Raw genomic sequence first — 15,761 nt, 5'->3', positions numbered from 1 at the left:
TAGTAGGCATGACGTGCGATGATAGAAAATGACGAAAGTGTGCTGTTTTTGAATTTGTTTTCCCAAGACGAGACTGGTTGTGACGCAAAAAGTATGCAAGTCTTTGTGAAGTGGATTTGATTTATGCTATCATCATAATTTCGTAGTCATTCATGAATTTGAGATTACGGGTAAATGGAGACTCGCAGTCATAGCGTTGAGTGGCAGACATGTAGGGCTCTAGTGCGAGGTATGTCCACCCTGGGCTCCCAACTCGGAAGCAAGCTCGCTGCCCTTCTTGAAGGTTCCATCGGGGTTGCGCTACGAGGCAGTCAGTCAAGAAGTCCTGCCGCGATTCTCTGCTAACTTACACCAGAGTCCTTGTGAGCGTGGGAACCAGTGTCATCCGAGCCATGAGAGGCATGGCCGCCTTGTGCACCCAACTCCTTGGCAACCTCAGAGCCCTTTGTGAAGGTGCCGTCGGGGTTGCGGCCAGGGTGGTCGTTGGAGGAGGACTGGAGGAGCAGTTAGTGAAGGGAACATCAACGACCGACAAGGATCAAAGTGATTGTCATACGTCGTGGTGATTGGAGCCGTGAGATGCATGACCGCCCTTGGCAGCAATCTCCCTAAGCTCGTCCTTGGGCAGGTTGGCGAAGTTTCCGGGGTTGGAAGAGGCCATTTTTTGAAGATATTGTGAAGTTGTTGTTGAAGTTTGAGTCTGAACTAACGGGTGGGAATGGTGTGAGAAGTGAGAGAGACGGATGAGAGAAGCAGGTGATATATAGACACTGGTACTCGTTTGTTCCTGTTGCTTTTGATGCTTCAAACGCCCGTCTGATTGCTTTCCCCACACAGCATCACGTCACAATTGCGGGTAGCAGGTTTGTAGGCGCAGGTGAGAGGGCCCAAAGCGGGAGCCCTCCCCACCATTGGCTATTCCGGCACTAGCATATACCTGCCCAGAAACAGGCTCTCCATCTGCTTGCAGCCGTGGCTTGATGGCAGCCTGGCGTAGACTTGACGCCTGTTCCCATCCTATGGTGGTGAGCTGAGCTGTGATGTCATGGTTCTCTGCACGGCGACGCGTCTCGCGCACTCACGTGCCCACGTGTCTCGCGACGACCAATCAGAGCCGCAGTCGAGTCTTCGACGTCACTCAGGGTTACGCGACTGCCTATCGGCGGCTGGGGAGTGAATTGATTGGGATGCTTACATGTCAATCTACGCCCCTTTACTCTCGTGATACATTACACATAGCCCACACCAAGTCATACACCAGCAATGAGTCTCAAACGCAAAGCCGCCGCTGCAGCTACCGACGCGTCCAAGAAGACCAAGCAGAACGGCAGCATTACTGCCTTCTTCGGCCCACCCAAAACCGACCCCAATGCACCCCCCAAGCAGACGGCTGCAGCTGCAAAGTTTGACAAAGATGCCTGGGTTGCCAAACTCACCGATGAGCAGAAGGACCTTCTGCAGCTTGAGCTCGATACCATGCACGAGAGCTGGCTCCCGCATCTGAAGGATGTGCTTGTAACGCCCCAGTTTCTGCAACTGAAACGTTTCCTCAAGCAGGAGCTGGCGAGCGGCAAGACGGTCTATCCCCCAATGAAAGACGTTTACTCATGGTGCGTCTACCAATCCTTCGATAACCCCAGTTTTCAAACTCCACATACTGACAGGCAAGTATAGGTCGCGACACACACCGCTTAACACAGTCAAGGTAGTCATCACAGGCCAGGATCCTTATCACGGCCCCAACCAAGCCCACGGCCTCTGCTTCTCCATCCGTCCACCGAACCCCGCCCCACCCTCGCTCCAGAACATCTACAAAGCCCTTAAGAAGGAATACCCAGACTACCAGCCACCGCCAAACAAAGGTGGACTGCTGATTCCTTGGGCCGAGCGGGGCGTGTTGCTCATCAATACCTGCTTGACTGTTCGCAGAGGCGAAGCAAACTCGCATTCTGGCAAAGGCTGGGAATTGCTCATGCAAAAAGTGATTGACACCGTGGCAAAGGTGCGAACCAACGGTGTCGTCTTCTTGGCCTGGGGCACTCCAGCCCAACAGAGGACAAAGGGCATCCCAGTGGATAAGCATCTTGTTCTCAAGAGTGTGCACCCCAGCCCGCTAAGTGCAGCGAGAGGATTCGTAAGTTTTGTACCTAGTGATACCATGGGATGATGATTGTGCTGACAACAAGTAGTTTGACTGTGGGCATTTCACTAAATGTAATGAATGGCTTGTTCAGAGATATGGAAAAGACGGGGGCATTGACTGGGACCTCAATCCTAAACCTGAAAAGGAAAAGGCAAAGGAAGAGGAGAAAGAAGAGGAGAAGGAAAAAGAAAAAGAATAGAATTGGACATTTGACTCACAATTGGGATGGGAACCCAAAAATGCTGTGTCCTTGGATATACGGCCTTTTCTTTTGGTAGCGTACAGTTTGGCGTTAGAACAAAATGTCTCTTGAAAGCGTATGTGAGCGTCATTTGAATTTCGGTGTAAAAATTCGATCGGTACGGCTCGATGAAAGCAAACAACGAAGTCTCGTTGCATCTTTCCCTTCAGCATCCTTACTTCTTCAACTCCCCTTCCCGCCTCGCAACCCAAAACAGCCCCCTCTCCACCATGCCACTAAACCACTCGTCCTCATACGCCTCATCAAAATGCCCCAACGCCGTAAAAAACACTCTTCCCCCCTCAAACTCTTGACACCACACCAACGGATGATCCTCCCCATGCATCCCTCCCGAAAATGTCTTCGTATCCCCCCTCAGCAAAACCTCCAACCCCGCATTCTCCCTCGGATGCTCATGAAAATTATACCACTCATCTTTCCACCCTTGCCTACCCCCACACCCACTCAATACAAAATGCTCCTCCACCTCCGCTGAATCCAAAACCAGCGATCCAACTTCTGGATCCGGATGCGAAAGAAACTTCGCACCGATCATCTTTCCCCACCAGGCATCCTCGGGCATCCCCGCTGCCGCACCGTGGATAGCTACCACGCCGCCACCGCGCTGCAGCCAGTCTCTGAACGCGGAGAGTTGGTCGGCAGAAAGCAGGGCGGGACCGAGGGTTTGCAGGAGGATGATGGCGCGGTAAGGGCCGAGGGCTGAGGGGGTGAAGATGGATGAGTCTTCGGTTGTGGTTACGGAGAGGGATGCGTGGTGCGAGGCGAGGCGCTGGAAGAGAGCCAGGCCTGAGGGGATGGAGGTGTGGCGGTAGGAGGTTGTTTTTGTGAAGATGAGGATGGGGAAGGGGGTTGGGGTTGGGGTTGGGATTGTCATTTTGAGCAGTCAGGGATGGGAAGAAGCATAGTGGACGGAGTTGTTTTGGGAGATATGTATGTGGATATGGATGTTATTATTATTGTTATTAGGCTGAACGGCTTTTGGGGGAGGTTTTTATATCTGACGTCATTTATACCCGCGGAGGAATTTGTGTAGTGATTCTGGGACGTGATACTAGGTGTTGAATTGTATGAATATCTTTGCTGTTGTAAGCCAAAGTTGCGTTGGCTTATGGTTTTGAGGTTGTATGATGAGGGATTAGACTTGAGTGAACGTCGCGTGTGGATTGGAGAGATTATAGGGGTTATTGGGATATTGAGCATGCTGCATACGAATTCATGTGTGGATTTGGAATTGGATTCAGAAGAAAAATATTTTTAGTAGGTACTTGGTTATAGACTGAGAATGGAGAGTAATCAATCTCCCAACAGAAAAACAGGAATTATTAGAGTGTAGATGCTATTATCTGGTTGAGATGAGATGGAGGGGAGAGCACATGGCCCAGACGCACTCGACATCGTCTTCAACCATCGTCAGAAGAATTTAATTTTATCATACTCTTAGGAGCCCTAAGTATATGCACAGCCACTAACTGCCGAGCACAGACATACAGTCATCAATACAGTGGGTGACCCTCGGTGCTAGGTCAAAATGCTAGGTACTAGATTAAGATCGACCCCTATTAAAACATAGCCGAAATTGAAGATTAGCTGCCTCTACCACAACTTAAGCATCTAAGAAAAATAGGCTCCATATGTCGGAGGTTTAGCGTTTTATTACAATACAACAAGGAAGAACTGTGTAATTCTAGGCTGCCGGCGTATAACTATTTTAGTGGAGATAATTTTGATCCGGATATTTTGGTCCGCAGAGAGGAGAAGTGGTGATTCACGCTAGTGCATCGACTCGTCGAACTATACTCTATCAGACCGATAACGTCACCACTCTGCATGGAATAACTCTCCGCGCCGCCATTGTACTAAGCACTGTGTAGAGCATTGCGAAACCCAAAGGCCATCAAAGAATGACTTCACGACTCCTTCAAGTTCCACGAGAGATTCGAGACCTCATTTATGAATATGTACTGGTGCGCGACATCATACTCATCGAACGAGCCGCGGCCACCGTTCCTGAAATCACGGCAAAGCAATGCCCCGAATTCTATAGACAACTTAGGCAGTCGTATCCCTTGACACACATACGTTCCCACCGCCGAGTTTGGGCAATACCACGATTTGATATTGGTCTACCATCCTTCAAAGATGATCCCGAACTCCCTCCAAGCCATGTTCAGATGACATATCAAATCACACGCCAATCCAGTCTCCCATTTGGTGAACAAATCGGCATCCATCTGCTGCAAACCTGCCAGCAAATTTATCACGAAGCCCGAGATATCTTCTACGCCAAAAATGTATTCGGTTTCAAGACAGTAGAGGGTATCCCAACGGCATTTGCGTTCCTGTGCGATCGGCCCGCGAAGTCGCTCAATCTCATCTCATCCATGCAAATCACCTTGGGAGAGGGGACAAATTTAAGAGGCACGACTGAAGCCCATTATCCCATAGTCGCCAGATCCACAGACTCGGTTGTACTGCGGTATGCTTACAACGACTTTACCAATCTCTGTACCTTGCTCTCGAGCCCACGCATGCAGTTGAGGAAACTTACCCTTGTTATCGACAGTTTACATCAGTTCTATAGGCCAGTGTTCCCCTCCCCTACAGATTGTATCAAGTGGGAGGCGCAACGGACGACTGCTTCGCGCCCATGGGTGGCTCCCTGGGTCCAACCGCTGTTCAAAGTGGAGAACCTCGAGTGCTTGGAAATATATTGGAGTCTCGATCGGCCAGAAATCTGCAGGATGGCAGACACAATGTCTCTCATGAGACAGCAAATGCTCGCACCAAAAGGCTTCCGGCGACACGGTCGGTCCGACTGCTTCTGCGTGCCAAGATTTGACTTTAGGATCAATTATCAGGTCATCACGCAGGAAAGAACGTCCATCTATTGCGAGCTGTCCCGAAACGACCTGCTTCATAGTGATGACAGCAAACACGACGACGACGACAACAACAACAACAACAACCACAAAAACAACAAATACAGCGGAAAGCTGCAATCAAGCGAGGAAAAGTTGACTAGGGCATGGCGGCAACATATCCGACGTATTTTTGAGATTTCCGGTTGTCTATAGGGCTACTGTGATTGGGCGGGTACTATTTCGGTTATCGGCATGTTTTGTTTGTGGAGCCGCTGACTTCAAACAATACCCAGGAGCTTTTTCGGCTATCTTTTTCCCTCACTTATTGGAGAAAATACATAGTAGTACGCAACAGAATGTACGTGCTCAACGGAAGTTAAACCACTTGTCAAGGAGAGAATCCTTCTTGTTACTTGTAACACTTACTAGCTTAAACGAAAACAGCTAAGCTATACTAATAATTAAACTATCCTATCTCTAGTTAGCTGAATACAAAATCTTGGCCTTCCGTCGCAGTTCGAGAACGGAGAACGGACAATCGCCATGATAACGGGATCGGATGCATTAAGTCGGATTCGGAGCCACGTAGCGCCACCCCCTCATAAAAAACAGCTTGATTCTCACTCTTCTAGCCACGCTATTCCCCTTTTGGGTACAAATACACTGCTAAGAGTGGGTTACCGAGGCCCGAAGCGTATCAAGTTTTTTGATGTGGGGTTGTCGCAATTTCTCTCTACTGTGTGATCCCTGGTGCTTGGTGTGGGTCACTGATAGCCACAGGGAGTCCTGAGACATGCCAGAAATATCTCGTGACTGTCGTATGTAATATAGGACGAGTAAGGGGGGACGAGTAAGTCCGATGCTCGAGTGGGCCCGTTCACTACAACGAAATTCTTGCATATGCCGCTGTATGCTCACACAACAGCGACCACCTAGCAGCTACCGCCTTTCACCTGGACCGAGCTGAAGGCACAAGTCGTGCTGTATCTGGCTATATCCTACAAGACCTGAGAGCCTCGCCTATTCTGTCTCTCATCACTCTGCAGCCTCACAACTCCATAACCGGATGAAATTAATCCGGTGAAGACCATCTCATCCGTCTTACTACTGCCCAAGCCGTGGCTAGGTTTCCATCATCTTTACCCACCATCTCAGTTTCTCTCCATCATGGTGACCATGTCATCTACTTTCAGGGCTCTTGGCGACCTTCTGCAGAGCAAACCAGTCATTGTTTACCTCGCACTGGTCACACACTATCTTCTTCATATCTTTGACTTCACCATCGCATTCTACTTGGTCTTACGCGGGTGGGCTCTAGCCTTTGCAGGTTTAGCAGCTATCATATACACGACTGGTCAGCATGCCGGGAGTATAGCAGCCACAGTGCAGATCACAGCCACGGTAGCATCAGTATACTTTAGCGTTCTGACTGCTAGCATCTTGATTTATCGTGGATTCTTCCATCGTCTTCGAAAGGTATGTCTGCACGCAATAGTTGAATGTTTTTTTCTTTTTCGTTTAACATCGTCTTTCCACTCTGGTTCTCGGTCTTGGCACTGAGAGGCCCTAGTTCCCAGGTCCTTTTGGAGCACGGCTCTCCAAGGCATATGGAGTCTATACCGGCGTCTTCCGTACTGGAGCCCGATATTTTGAGTGGCAGGAGGAACTCTACCAAAAGTATAAGTCAGACGTGATTCGGACTGGTCCAAGAGAGGTCACGGTCTACTCCGCTGATGCCGTTCCACTCATTCATGGTCCCATGTCCAAATGCGTCAAGGCTGAATCCTTCTATGGAATCAGTAGGGAAGCCTCTGGGGATTCGCTGCAGACAACACAGGACAAGATGGAGCACCGTCAGCGGCGCAAGACCTGGGATCACGCCTTCAACGCAAAGGCTTTGCGCGACTACGAGCCTCGCCTCAATCGACATGCTCTTACTCTGATATCAAGACTTAAAGAGGAATCGTCAAAAGGCCCAGTAAGAATCACCAATTGGCTCAACTTTTACAGCTTCGATGTCATGGGCGACGTGGGATTTAATCGCAGCTTTGGTATGCTTGAAAAGGGTAAAGAAGATGAGATTATCAAGTTACTTCATGATAGCATGGTGCCGCTCAGCGTGGGTAGCCATATCCCTTGGGCGTTGGTACTTGCATTGAGAACTAGCACTGGTGCTAAGCCACTAGTTGACCACTTAGAGTGGAGTCGCAAGGTACTCGAGGAGCGCATCAAGGTAAGGAGACAAACATTTTTCCCAGTGGTTTGAAAGTGTCTAACAAAGGCTAGACTACGCCAAAAGAGAAAGACGTTTTCGCATCACTGCTGAAGGAAGGTGACGATCAAGTCACACGTGACATGATCACTGATTCTCGGCTTTTGATCGTAGCCGGCAGGTATGTGGTGGCCCAAATCCCAATCTCCCAACAAGACGTCAAAAAGACTTGCTGCATACATACACAATTGCATTGTGTTCGGTTGGGAAAATAACTCCGGGTATCGGTACTGACATTCATGACAGCGACACAACAGCGGCAACACTGTCCTTCCTCGTCTGTGAACTCTGTTCCAAGCAAGACATTCAAGCCAAACTTCGCGAGGAGATTGATGCCATCAACCCCGGAAAAGCTCATCTCGACGTCAACGATCTTCTAGAATGCGAATATCTCAACGGTGTCATCCAGGAAACTCTACGACTTCACCCGGCGGTCCCCTCTGGCCTTTTGCGCGAAACACCCCGCGAGGGACTTACTCTCCCCGATGGAACTTACATTCCCGGAAAAGTCATCGTACAGGTACCAACCTACACCATCCAACGCGACCCACGCTACTGGGAGAAGCCTCTCGACTTTATGCCGGAACGCTGGTTCTCCGAAAGCCCCACCTCGGTCATGGACAAGCGCACGTTTCTCCCCTTCAGCACTGGGCCCTACAACTGCATCGGACAGAAGCTGGCTATGATAGAAATGCGCTCCGTCGTCGCGAACCTAGTGCGATCGTTTGAGTTTGAGTTTGCAGACGGCGAAGATGGAAGCGCGGTTAGAAAGAAGACCAGCGATTGCTTCACTGTGACTGTCGGTAAACTGGATGTTAAGCTTACGCCTAGGCATACGTGATGAGAGGTGTAGCCAAGTCTACTACTACCTACTACTCTCCAAATCAGCGGTAGACTGTTCAAGCAACACAAATCTGCAGTACTCTTCTCGATCGGGTTTTTTTTTCCTTTGTCTTTGATTTAGTTTATGGGCCAAAATCCATAGCACATCCGCAGGAAAACATGTACTTTCAACTTTACTCTCCTCAGGCATAGATTTACATAGTCAGTGTCCAGACACTTTAGTTCTCGCAGGGGCTGGCGAACGTTCAATCTATATACAATCTACACACTCCAAATTTATCCCTCTTATACTATCTTGGCGCATTATAGGTGATGGCAAAGAATAAGAGAAAGAAACGGGAAGTTTCTTCAAAACGTTGCATCCGCACTTACCTTTTTGTCTTGCCTATATACGTCGTAATCGAAGACTCCCCCATCCTCAATAAGACATGAACATGGCCTTTTAATCTATGAACTTTCCTGCATTTTGCATGTGACGAGTGTAGTAATACCCAATGATCAAGGACTTCGTCATACGGTGTCGGTCTACGCTGTTGATTTAAAGACGGTATTGGAGGGGGGGGCGACTTGCAAAGATTGTATAGAGGTTGCATGAGAAGCGCAGGGAAATGTATGGGTGGGGGCTGGACGCATTGTGGCGCGGTGATTGACATGTCACGGGGTTGCGTGGTATGTAGCGGGGGAAGGCTATGGGTTGTGCACAAGAGGAGGTTTTGAGGGAAGGGGATGGAATGCTGTTTGCGGTGGGAGAGGGCTAGGATCATGTTTGAGGATCCGGTTACTTATGCTTCTGCGCGGTTGGCGGAGGTTGAAAGTGCAGAGTAAATAAATGAGTTTAGGGTGTTTGGTGAACCATGAATGGGTCAGAGCGGTGTTTTGGCCCGCTGGGTTTGGACATTGAATAGTGTTTGTAAAGGTCTCTGGTGACTAGCCATCCTCAGAAACTTCAGTCATGGAGGCAATACTCTTTTCTCTCCTTGACTTAAAGATCGCATGTCATACATATTGAGCTGCGTAACAAGAGGTATTGAGACCGGGTGTTTCCGTCTGCATTACCAATCGTCCACACATACGGGCAGTATCGGATTCGCCTATCATTCTCGGCCTAGAAAAGAATACATCATAAGCTGCATATAGTGATTTTCTTTGTTCGCGCCTTGGGCAAACGAAATCCCGGTGTCCTGTGCATATAACGCTTCCGACGCAAGCCAAGACCGAGTAGAGAAGAAATATGAATTAGGCGTCAGCCGCTTCGCTGTCAATATATCGATTGCCAGCCATTGTACAGATTAGTAATTAGCATTGCCATTGACAAAATCCGTTTGATACACCGTAAGATACTTGCCACAATGTTGCAATTTCAAAATGAAGCGAGCAAAGACTGTTGTGGTATTGTACATATCCGCCGCATCCCGCTTGACCCCCACGTTGTGTTATGCTATCTGTCGGTCGCTGTCTCTCATGTGCATTCTCTCCTATTGGGTTTGACCAAATGTCCGCCAATCGCTCGGGATGTCGAAAAAGGAGGTGTTTATCGCTTTTTCGCATCGACCTTCTCTTCAAGGGTGCGGACGTAGCCCTCTATCCGTTGTACGGCCGACTGGAGAGCCTGTTGTCATGTCAGCCACTATCCAATTGCCTTGTCTTATCCCCCAGATGCCTTCGACCTGAACAACTGCGCATTCGTAGGGCACCAAACAGAGGGATGACGTACGTAAATGTCTTCGGTGAGGAGCTGGTTGGAAACGCGGTATTCGTCAATGACATAGTAGTACATGCCTGCGCCGGACGTGGTCGCACCGAGGAGGAAGCCGAAGAGTCTGTATCTTGTTAGCCATGTCTCTTGCTTTTCGCCATGCCGCCCAATGTCTCTGAATTGTTCTTCCCCCCACTCCCACGGCGCCCAACATTTTGTTTGCCAGACCCGCCCGTACATCAATGAAGCAACTCACCCTCCGCGAAAAGCACCGACGGGCTTCTTGACTGGCGCAGCGACTGCATCCTGTCTGAGGACAGCGCTGGTTCGGAATGCGCGCGAGGCAACCATCATGGGAGGTCGGCATCCCGCTCCAGCGCGGGCCGCCTGCCTCAAGAGCTGAGCAGCCATTGTGTTCCTTTTGTGCTCTTTTCGGTTGTGTCGTGGCTGGACTTAGAATTGACTGGTATGCGGGTATATGGCGACAGTATAGACGGCGGGGTGGATGGTGGTGGATGTCGCTCGTGTGCCCGGTTGGTGACGTTTAGCTGAGCTCTCCGCACTCTCCAAACAAGCAAGCTCTCTCATCGCTCGCCTGACATGGACCCTTGGCTGCTGATTGGCTGACTCAGCAACACACCCCGCCAGTCTCGATTGAGTGGACTATGTCTGCTGCTGCAATTGATAAAATCACATGGCATCTTGTCCATGATTTGAGGATGTATTCTGGAAGCCAAGTATGATGCAACCCATAAAGCTGCGCTGATCCTTTTGGCGTGACTGCCGCACTGCCTCGGTCTAGGCGCCTTGCTTCTGACTGCTTTTTGGGCGCACGGCCACCATGCGGGAGGCTGTTCGCAGTAGGGAATGAAGATCAGGAGTAAGACTTGTGAGCCGGCCACAATGGTTGCCGCAGGTTTGGACACTAGTGACTTCACGAGAGAAAAAGAACTTGTACAAGAGCCCCTGAGGCAGGAATTACACACCAAGCCGCTGGGTGCCCATACAGGCCAGGATATATTATGAACAGTATCAAAGATTATACATGGTAAGGGTATTACAAGTTCTTACAAGCGCACTGGAAGCCTATCTATGGGAATATGTCTCGGCTAAGAGGCAGCGTCTGAGTGCAGTCCACCATCTTGGCTAACTGCTCCTGCTTGACCCCAAACAGGCTCACCTTGATGTAAGCTCGGGCATAGTCTGCATTCCACCCGCCCTGATTTCCGACAAATCTTCGCCAGTCGCCACTAGTCTTGGGGTGTTGGGACAGCGCTTTGTCGCTGGGAAGGACAAAGACCTTTTGCTCAGCCGTAGCACCGATAGGGTTGTTTAGCGTATCATTGTAGAACTCCACATCCCATACACCAGGAGTAGAGTCGAGGGGCTTGTTGACCGCTGCTGGTGACGTATCGACGAAGCGCTGACGCGCTGTTGCGTGAGCACCCACCAGAGCTGCCAGCTCGCGTTCAGAAATGCCCTTTCTCTTGAATAAAGCAATCAGGTTGTCAGGGTTGTCATGAGTGTCTGGCAAAAGGCCCTTCGGATTGGCCTTGGTGGCATCCAATCGTCCGACGAAGGTACGCACACGCGGTCCTTTCGGACAGGAGACGGTGGCGTGGTTATGGGCGTATTGTACAAGATCGGCAGCTCCCACCTTGTACTTGTCTCGCACCCCGCGTAGCAGTGTGCGTACACTTTGAAGACCGTTGTTTTCGCGACGGTCATGCTCGCCAAAATCCATAATCAGCGATCCGTCGGCACCGCCATGGCTGGAGCTCTGGTCCCACGACCCTGCATCATGGAAACCCATGCGGACGGCTGCTCGAGCATTATCGTTACACTGCTTATCTTTCCCAACAAAAAGCTTAGTTAGTTCTGCGGAAACATCGTACCCTAGTGTCTATCAGTCTGTAATGCACCAAACACATGCTTTGGTCAACTTACACACGCAGCATTTATCTTTACTCTGATCGCATTTGGAAGGTTTTGGTTTCTGATTGTTGTCGGTGGCAGGTTTGCTGCCACCAATGATGTCTTGGACAAGTTGCCCAATTTCGTTGAAGCTACCACCAAGCTCGACTTCAAGTATATCCAATAGAGCTTCCCGCTGTTGTAAGGGCCCTGCTGATGCGAAGAGGGAAAGCCCGAGAAGGGAAAACGTCAGAGCTGCCTTGAAAACCATGTGGACGTAAGAACAGTGTATAAAATATATAAATATAAAGATGGATGAATAAGGGAATGACAGAACAGACGAACGATCAAAGACGAGATCGGCGGGCTAGGGAACAGATACGAGACCACATGTGGGAGGGTCCCTTATATATCTCTCTGGTGTGTCAACGGGGGTGGAGTGCCATTGCTCAAAAGGCGTCATTGTATCTAGTCAGGCTTAGCATGGCAGCAAAAACCAAAGGCGTTCTTGAAATGGCAAAAATAGTCACTAAATAGGAGTCATCCCTGCATACGCGAGACAAGTCACTGCCTCCGGCAAAAGGATATCGGGGAAAGGCAGCCAACAAACTCTCAGCTGCAAGCCTTGCAGGTGTGCAAGTCCGAGCGCAGCCTCGATATCTTTGGACGGATTCGGATCCGGACCGCTGACACGGGGCGATAGCGGGTGAAGGAGCATTTAGAACCAGAAGCGGTATGCCAAGCCTGTCGAATCATAGCCTGACGACATGGAGAGCATTGAAATGTTGAGCATGGCAAAGATAATAGTACTTGAATGCATTGCCAGAACAGCAGTGTGGTTTTTACTGTGCAATGCATACATTAGTATGTACAGGTGCTATCAATCGAACGCGAGCATGAACAACTGATCATTGCTAGGTTTGCTAGCGGCTAGCTGGACGGTTCTTGGCTCCCTGATACGCAGTGTAGATCTACAGTGTCGAGGGTCCAGAGCTTGCAGTAGTTTCGTGTGTTGTCGCGACATTGCATGGTGGCGTTCATCAGCATGCCTGAACTGGCAGCGAGGCAGGCATGTTGTTTGGCATGTCAGAACCCAATACAGTCGGCATGCAGATCTGAGACCTGAGGCAGAAGGCCGACAAACAAAGCCTGGTGCCAAACGCGCACGGACGGGGGTATGACCTGGAGATGGGAATCAAGCAACTGATTTGTTCTTCGGACATGGTAATGCTGAAAACATGGACACATGTCCTGAATGCCATCAAGAGCTAGCTAGCCCCGCGGGGTTCGGTAGCTTGAGTGATTTAGCTGTGTGCTGCGCGACAGTCTTGCTTGAGACGCGCGCATGGTGTTGATTGCATTCTGCCAACATGGAAACGAAGTCGGGCTGTAGATTGGTGGAGAGCCGGAGCGGTATAGATAGGAGGAATGAACACATGCTTTGCCTCGGCCCCCTTTCATGCCAAATCGGAACTTTTCTTTGGCGAGGGCCTAGGATCGGCGGCCAGCATTTCTGGTCGCTCTGCCTAGCGATGGTCCGATGGGTGTGTGCAGTCACGTGAAAGTCACGTGAAAGTCGCCAGCGGAATCCCAAAAGGGCAAGAGGGATGGACAAGATATGAAGCTTGGCGTGCAATGCGGTGGCATACGACCACAGCCGATAGGGTGGTAGATGGGCAGTGAGTGTGAGCAGACGTCTTTGGGCGTCCCATTGTGTACGGAATAGTGCTCAGCGTCTTAGAGACGCTGTCTGGTGCAAATTGCCAAGAGTCAGCCCGGGAGAGCGGAGGCGGGGTAAGAGAGCATGGCTGATGCGTACAAATCGAGACGACGCAGCCAATAGTAACGAAGGGACGGAAGGACGATGCTGATACTGCTGGCACTGCTGCTGCTTATCGCAAGCAATGGAGAAGTTGAAGATGAGGAGAGCTGAGATGTGTATAGACCCAATAAGAAAAAAAGATGGTGGACGTTGTTGGTGACTGACCGGCTGATGATGTTTGGGTGTGTGGCTGGTGCGAATACGAAAGGGCGCGGGGTGGTTCAGGGGAGGCACGGGAGGTTTGATATTTCTTGGCGGGCGTGGGCAAACCGGAGGCGAATTCCCGGCCACTTGCACCCCAATGTAGCGACTCGATGCCAACTTTCGTACATTTTTATTTCGTCTCCACGCTCTTGACCCCATAACGCGCCTTTTTTTGCTCAAAGCGAGATCCCCTCGCCCCACTGTCCCATCGCCACAATTTCATCCGCGTCATGCACCCTGATGTCGCCCCCAGACTCGTCTGGCAGCAGCCTTCCCAAGCGGCGCCGCACAGTCGAAGGCTCCTGCTGGCCCTGCAAGCAGAGGCGCGTCAAGTGTGACCTCCAGAAGCCATGCTGCCGCCGCTGCATCAATTTAGACGCCCAGGACTGCAGCTATGACAAAGTCTTGCTGCGCTGGAAGAAGCGCCCTGCCAAGCCAGTGCCCCAACCCCAGCCGCGCCTATCTCAAGAGCACTCGCTCAACGGCCTCGACTTGGCTCTGAATGAGCGCAAGGCCATTGACTACTTCCGAGCCCGCCTATGGCCTCTCTTCTCCACTCTTCCCGAGCCCTGTCCCCCTCCAGTTGCACTCGCCTTGCGCTCCCAGCCAGTCCTCCAGGCCCTATGTGTCTTTGCCGAAGAGCACCGTGCCCTGCAAACAAAAGAATCTCCCAAGCCCAGTCTAAGCAAAAGGCGTTTGCAATGTCTGGCCGCCATCCGTACCCATCTGGGTGGCGGGGTCCCCGAGGGCAGTGCTCTCTCTGCCCTCCTCGTCGCAGTTCTCCTGCTCTACTTCCTCGAAGGCTATGTCAACTGCACAAACGACGGTGCATCCACCCACTGCCACTTTGCAGGACTATTGGCCATCATCAACGCCCTTGGCGGCTTCCAAGCAGCATGGACCTCATCTGACCGGGTTACTAGGATGCTTTTGTCCGAAATGGCATCTACCGACCTAACCGATGCTTTGCTGCAGGATAGGCCCCCTTCATTCCCAGCGACAATCTGGAACTTCATGGAGCCCGGTTCTGTCTGGTGGGAGACTGTCCCCGGAAGCAGGACTCTTGGCTCCGTTTTCTCCACCATGGCTGAGATGAGCTTCTATCGCCATCAAGTTCAAAATGGAGCAGATTTTTGTATGGACCAAGCACAGGCCTTTGAGCGCGCTCTCCAACCTACATATCCAACTCTCGACAACCCCACCGAATCTCAGACCAGCGAGCATGCTACCAAAACATTAGCCCAACTCACAGTCGAAGCATCACTTTCACTGATAATTGCATTTCAACATGCAGCACTCATCTATCTCTACAGTGCCATCCACAACATCCCGGCCAAGCACTTCCTTGTGCAGCAGCATGTAAAAGCTTGCTTGGACTGTATACAGGGTATGGACCCGAGAACCAAGGCCCAAAACTGTGCTCTTTTCCCCCTATATGTAGCTGGCGCTCATTCGCTTGATGAGTCACAAAGGACGTATATTTCTGAGACACTGGATACAATTCATAAAAATCTGCAATTCCAGTCTGTTGCGTCCGTGTCAGCAACTCTGGACATGCTGTGGCAGTCATCCCATAGCCCTACTGGTTGGGTTGATAGTTTCAAGGACACTGCAACATCTACTTTAGTTATATGACCACCTTTCTTTATTACTTGATACCATGTATTTAGGACCCTTCTTTTAGTCGTATAGCTTTAAGAAATGACATGTATGCCCGTTCAAGATTCTGGTTGTTAGTCAAGTG

General features: G+C 50.5%; 7 protein-coding genes across 7 annotated transcripts; 3 read left to right on the top strand and 4 right to left on the bottom strand.

The window, feature by feature from the left end:
• Positions 1-219: 219 nt before the first annotated feature.
• Positions 220-661, bottom strand: COCCADRAFT_7232 (uncharacterized protein; the record flags this gene model as incomplete). The annotated part of the gene is made up of 3 exons (XM_007716727.1): positions 220-300; positions 351-494; positions 557-661. 3 exons carry the CDS (start codon positions 659-661, stop codon positions 220-222), a joined length of 330 nt encoding a protein of 109 aa, XP_007714917.1.
• Positions 662-1,263: 602 nt separating this feature from the next.
• Positions 1,264-2,342, top strand: COCCADRAFT_103025 (uncharacterized protein; the record flags this gene model as incomplete). Its single annotated transcript, XM_007716739.1, has 3 exons — positions 1,264-1,610; positions 1,675-2,134; positions 2,190-2,342. 3 exons carry the CDS (start codon positions 1,264-1,266, stop codon positions 2,340-2,342), a joined length of 960 nt encoding a protein of 319 aa, XP_007714929.1.
• A 217-nt stretch (positions 2,343-2,559) lies between these two features.
• Positions 2,560-3,279, bottom strand: COCCADRAFT_103066 (uncharacterized protein; the record flags this gene model as incomplete). Its single annotated transcript, XM_007716738.1, has 1 exon — positions 2,560-3,279. One exon carries the CDS (start codon positions 3,277-3,279, stop codon positions 2,560-2,562), a length of 720 nt encoding a protein of 239 aa, XP_007714928.1.
• A 1,027-nt stretch (positions 3,280-4,306) lies between these two features.
• On the top strand, positions 4,307-8,379 carry COCCADRAFT_39040 (uncharacterized protein; the record flags this gene model as incomplete). Its single annotated transcript, XM_007716737.1, has 5 exons — positions 4,307-5,471; positions 6,393-6,742; positions 6,837-7,499; positions 7,553-7,659; positions 7,785-8,379. 5 exons carry the CDS (start codon positions 4,307-4,309, stop codon positions 8,377-8,379), a joined length of 2,880 nt encoding a protein of 959 aa, XP_007714927.1.
• A 1,533-nt stretch (positions 8,380-9,912) lies between these two features.
• On the bottom strand, positions 9,913-10,488 carry COCCADRAFT_28386 (uncharacterized protein; the record flags this gene model as incomplete). The annotated part of the gene is made up of 3 exons (XM_007716729.1): positions 9,913-9,990; positions 10,096-10,201; positions 10,334-10,488. 3 exons carry the CDS (start codon positions 10,486-10,488, stop codon positions 9,913-9,915), a joined length of 339 nt encoding a protein of 112 aa, XP_007714919.1.
• Positions 10,489-11,167: 679 nt separating this feature from the next.
• Positions 11,168-12,262, bottom strand: COCCADRAFT_7226 (class II peroxidase; the record flags this gene model as incomplete). Its single annotated transcript, XM_007716726.1, has 2 exons — positions 11,168-11,973; positions 12,025-12,262. 2 exons carry the CDS (start codon positions 12,260-12,262, stop codon positions 11,168-11,170), a joined length of 1,044 nt encoding a protein of 347 aa, XP_007714916.1.
• Positions 12,263-14,257: 1,995 nt separating this feature from the next.
• Positions 14,258-15,652, top strand: COCCADRAFT_103070 (uncharacterized protein; the record flags this gene model as incomplete). The annotated part of the gene is made up of 1 exon (XM_007716736.1): positions 14,258-15,652. One exon carries the CDS (start codon positions 14,258-14,260, stop codon positions 15,650-15,652), a length of 1,395 nt encoding a protein of 464 aa, XP_007714926.1.
• Between the last annotated feature and the right edge of the window lie 109 nt (positions 15,653-15,761).

The sequence above is a fragment of the Bipolaris zeicola genome, assembly GCF_000523435.1.
Source record: "Bipolaris zeicola 26-R-13 unplaced genomic scaffold scaffold_151, whole genome shotgun sequence".
In the NCBI taxonomy this organism is placed as follows: Eukaryota; Fungi; Ascomycota; class Dothideomycetes; order Pleosporales; family Pleosporaceae; genus Bipolaris; species Bipolaris zeicola.
Note: the sequence above shows the minus strand (reverse complement) of the source record. Positions and strands in the feature narration are given on the sequence as shown.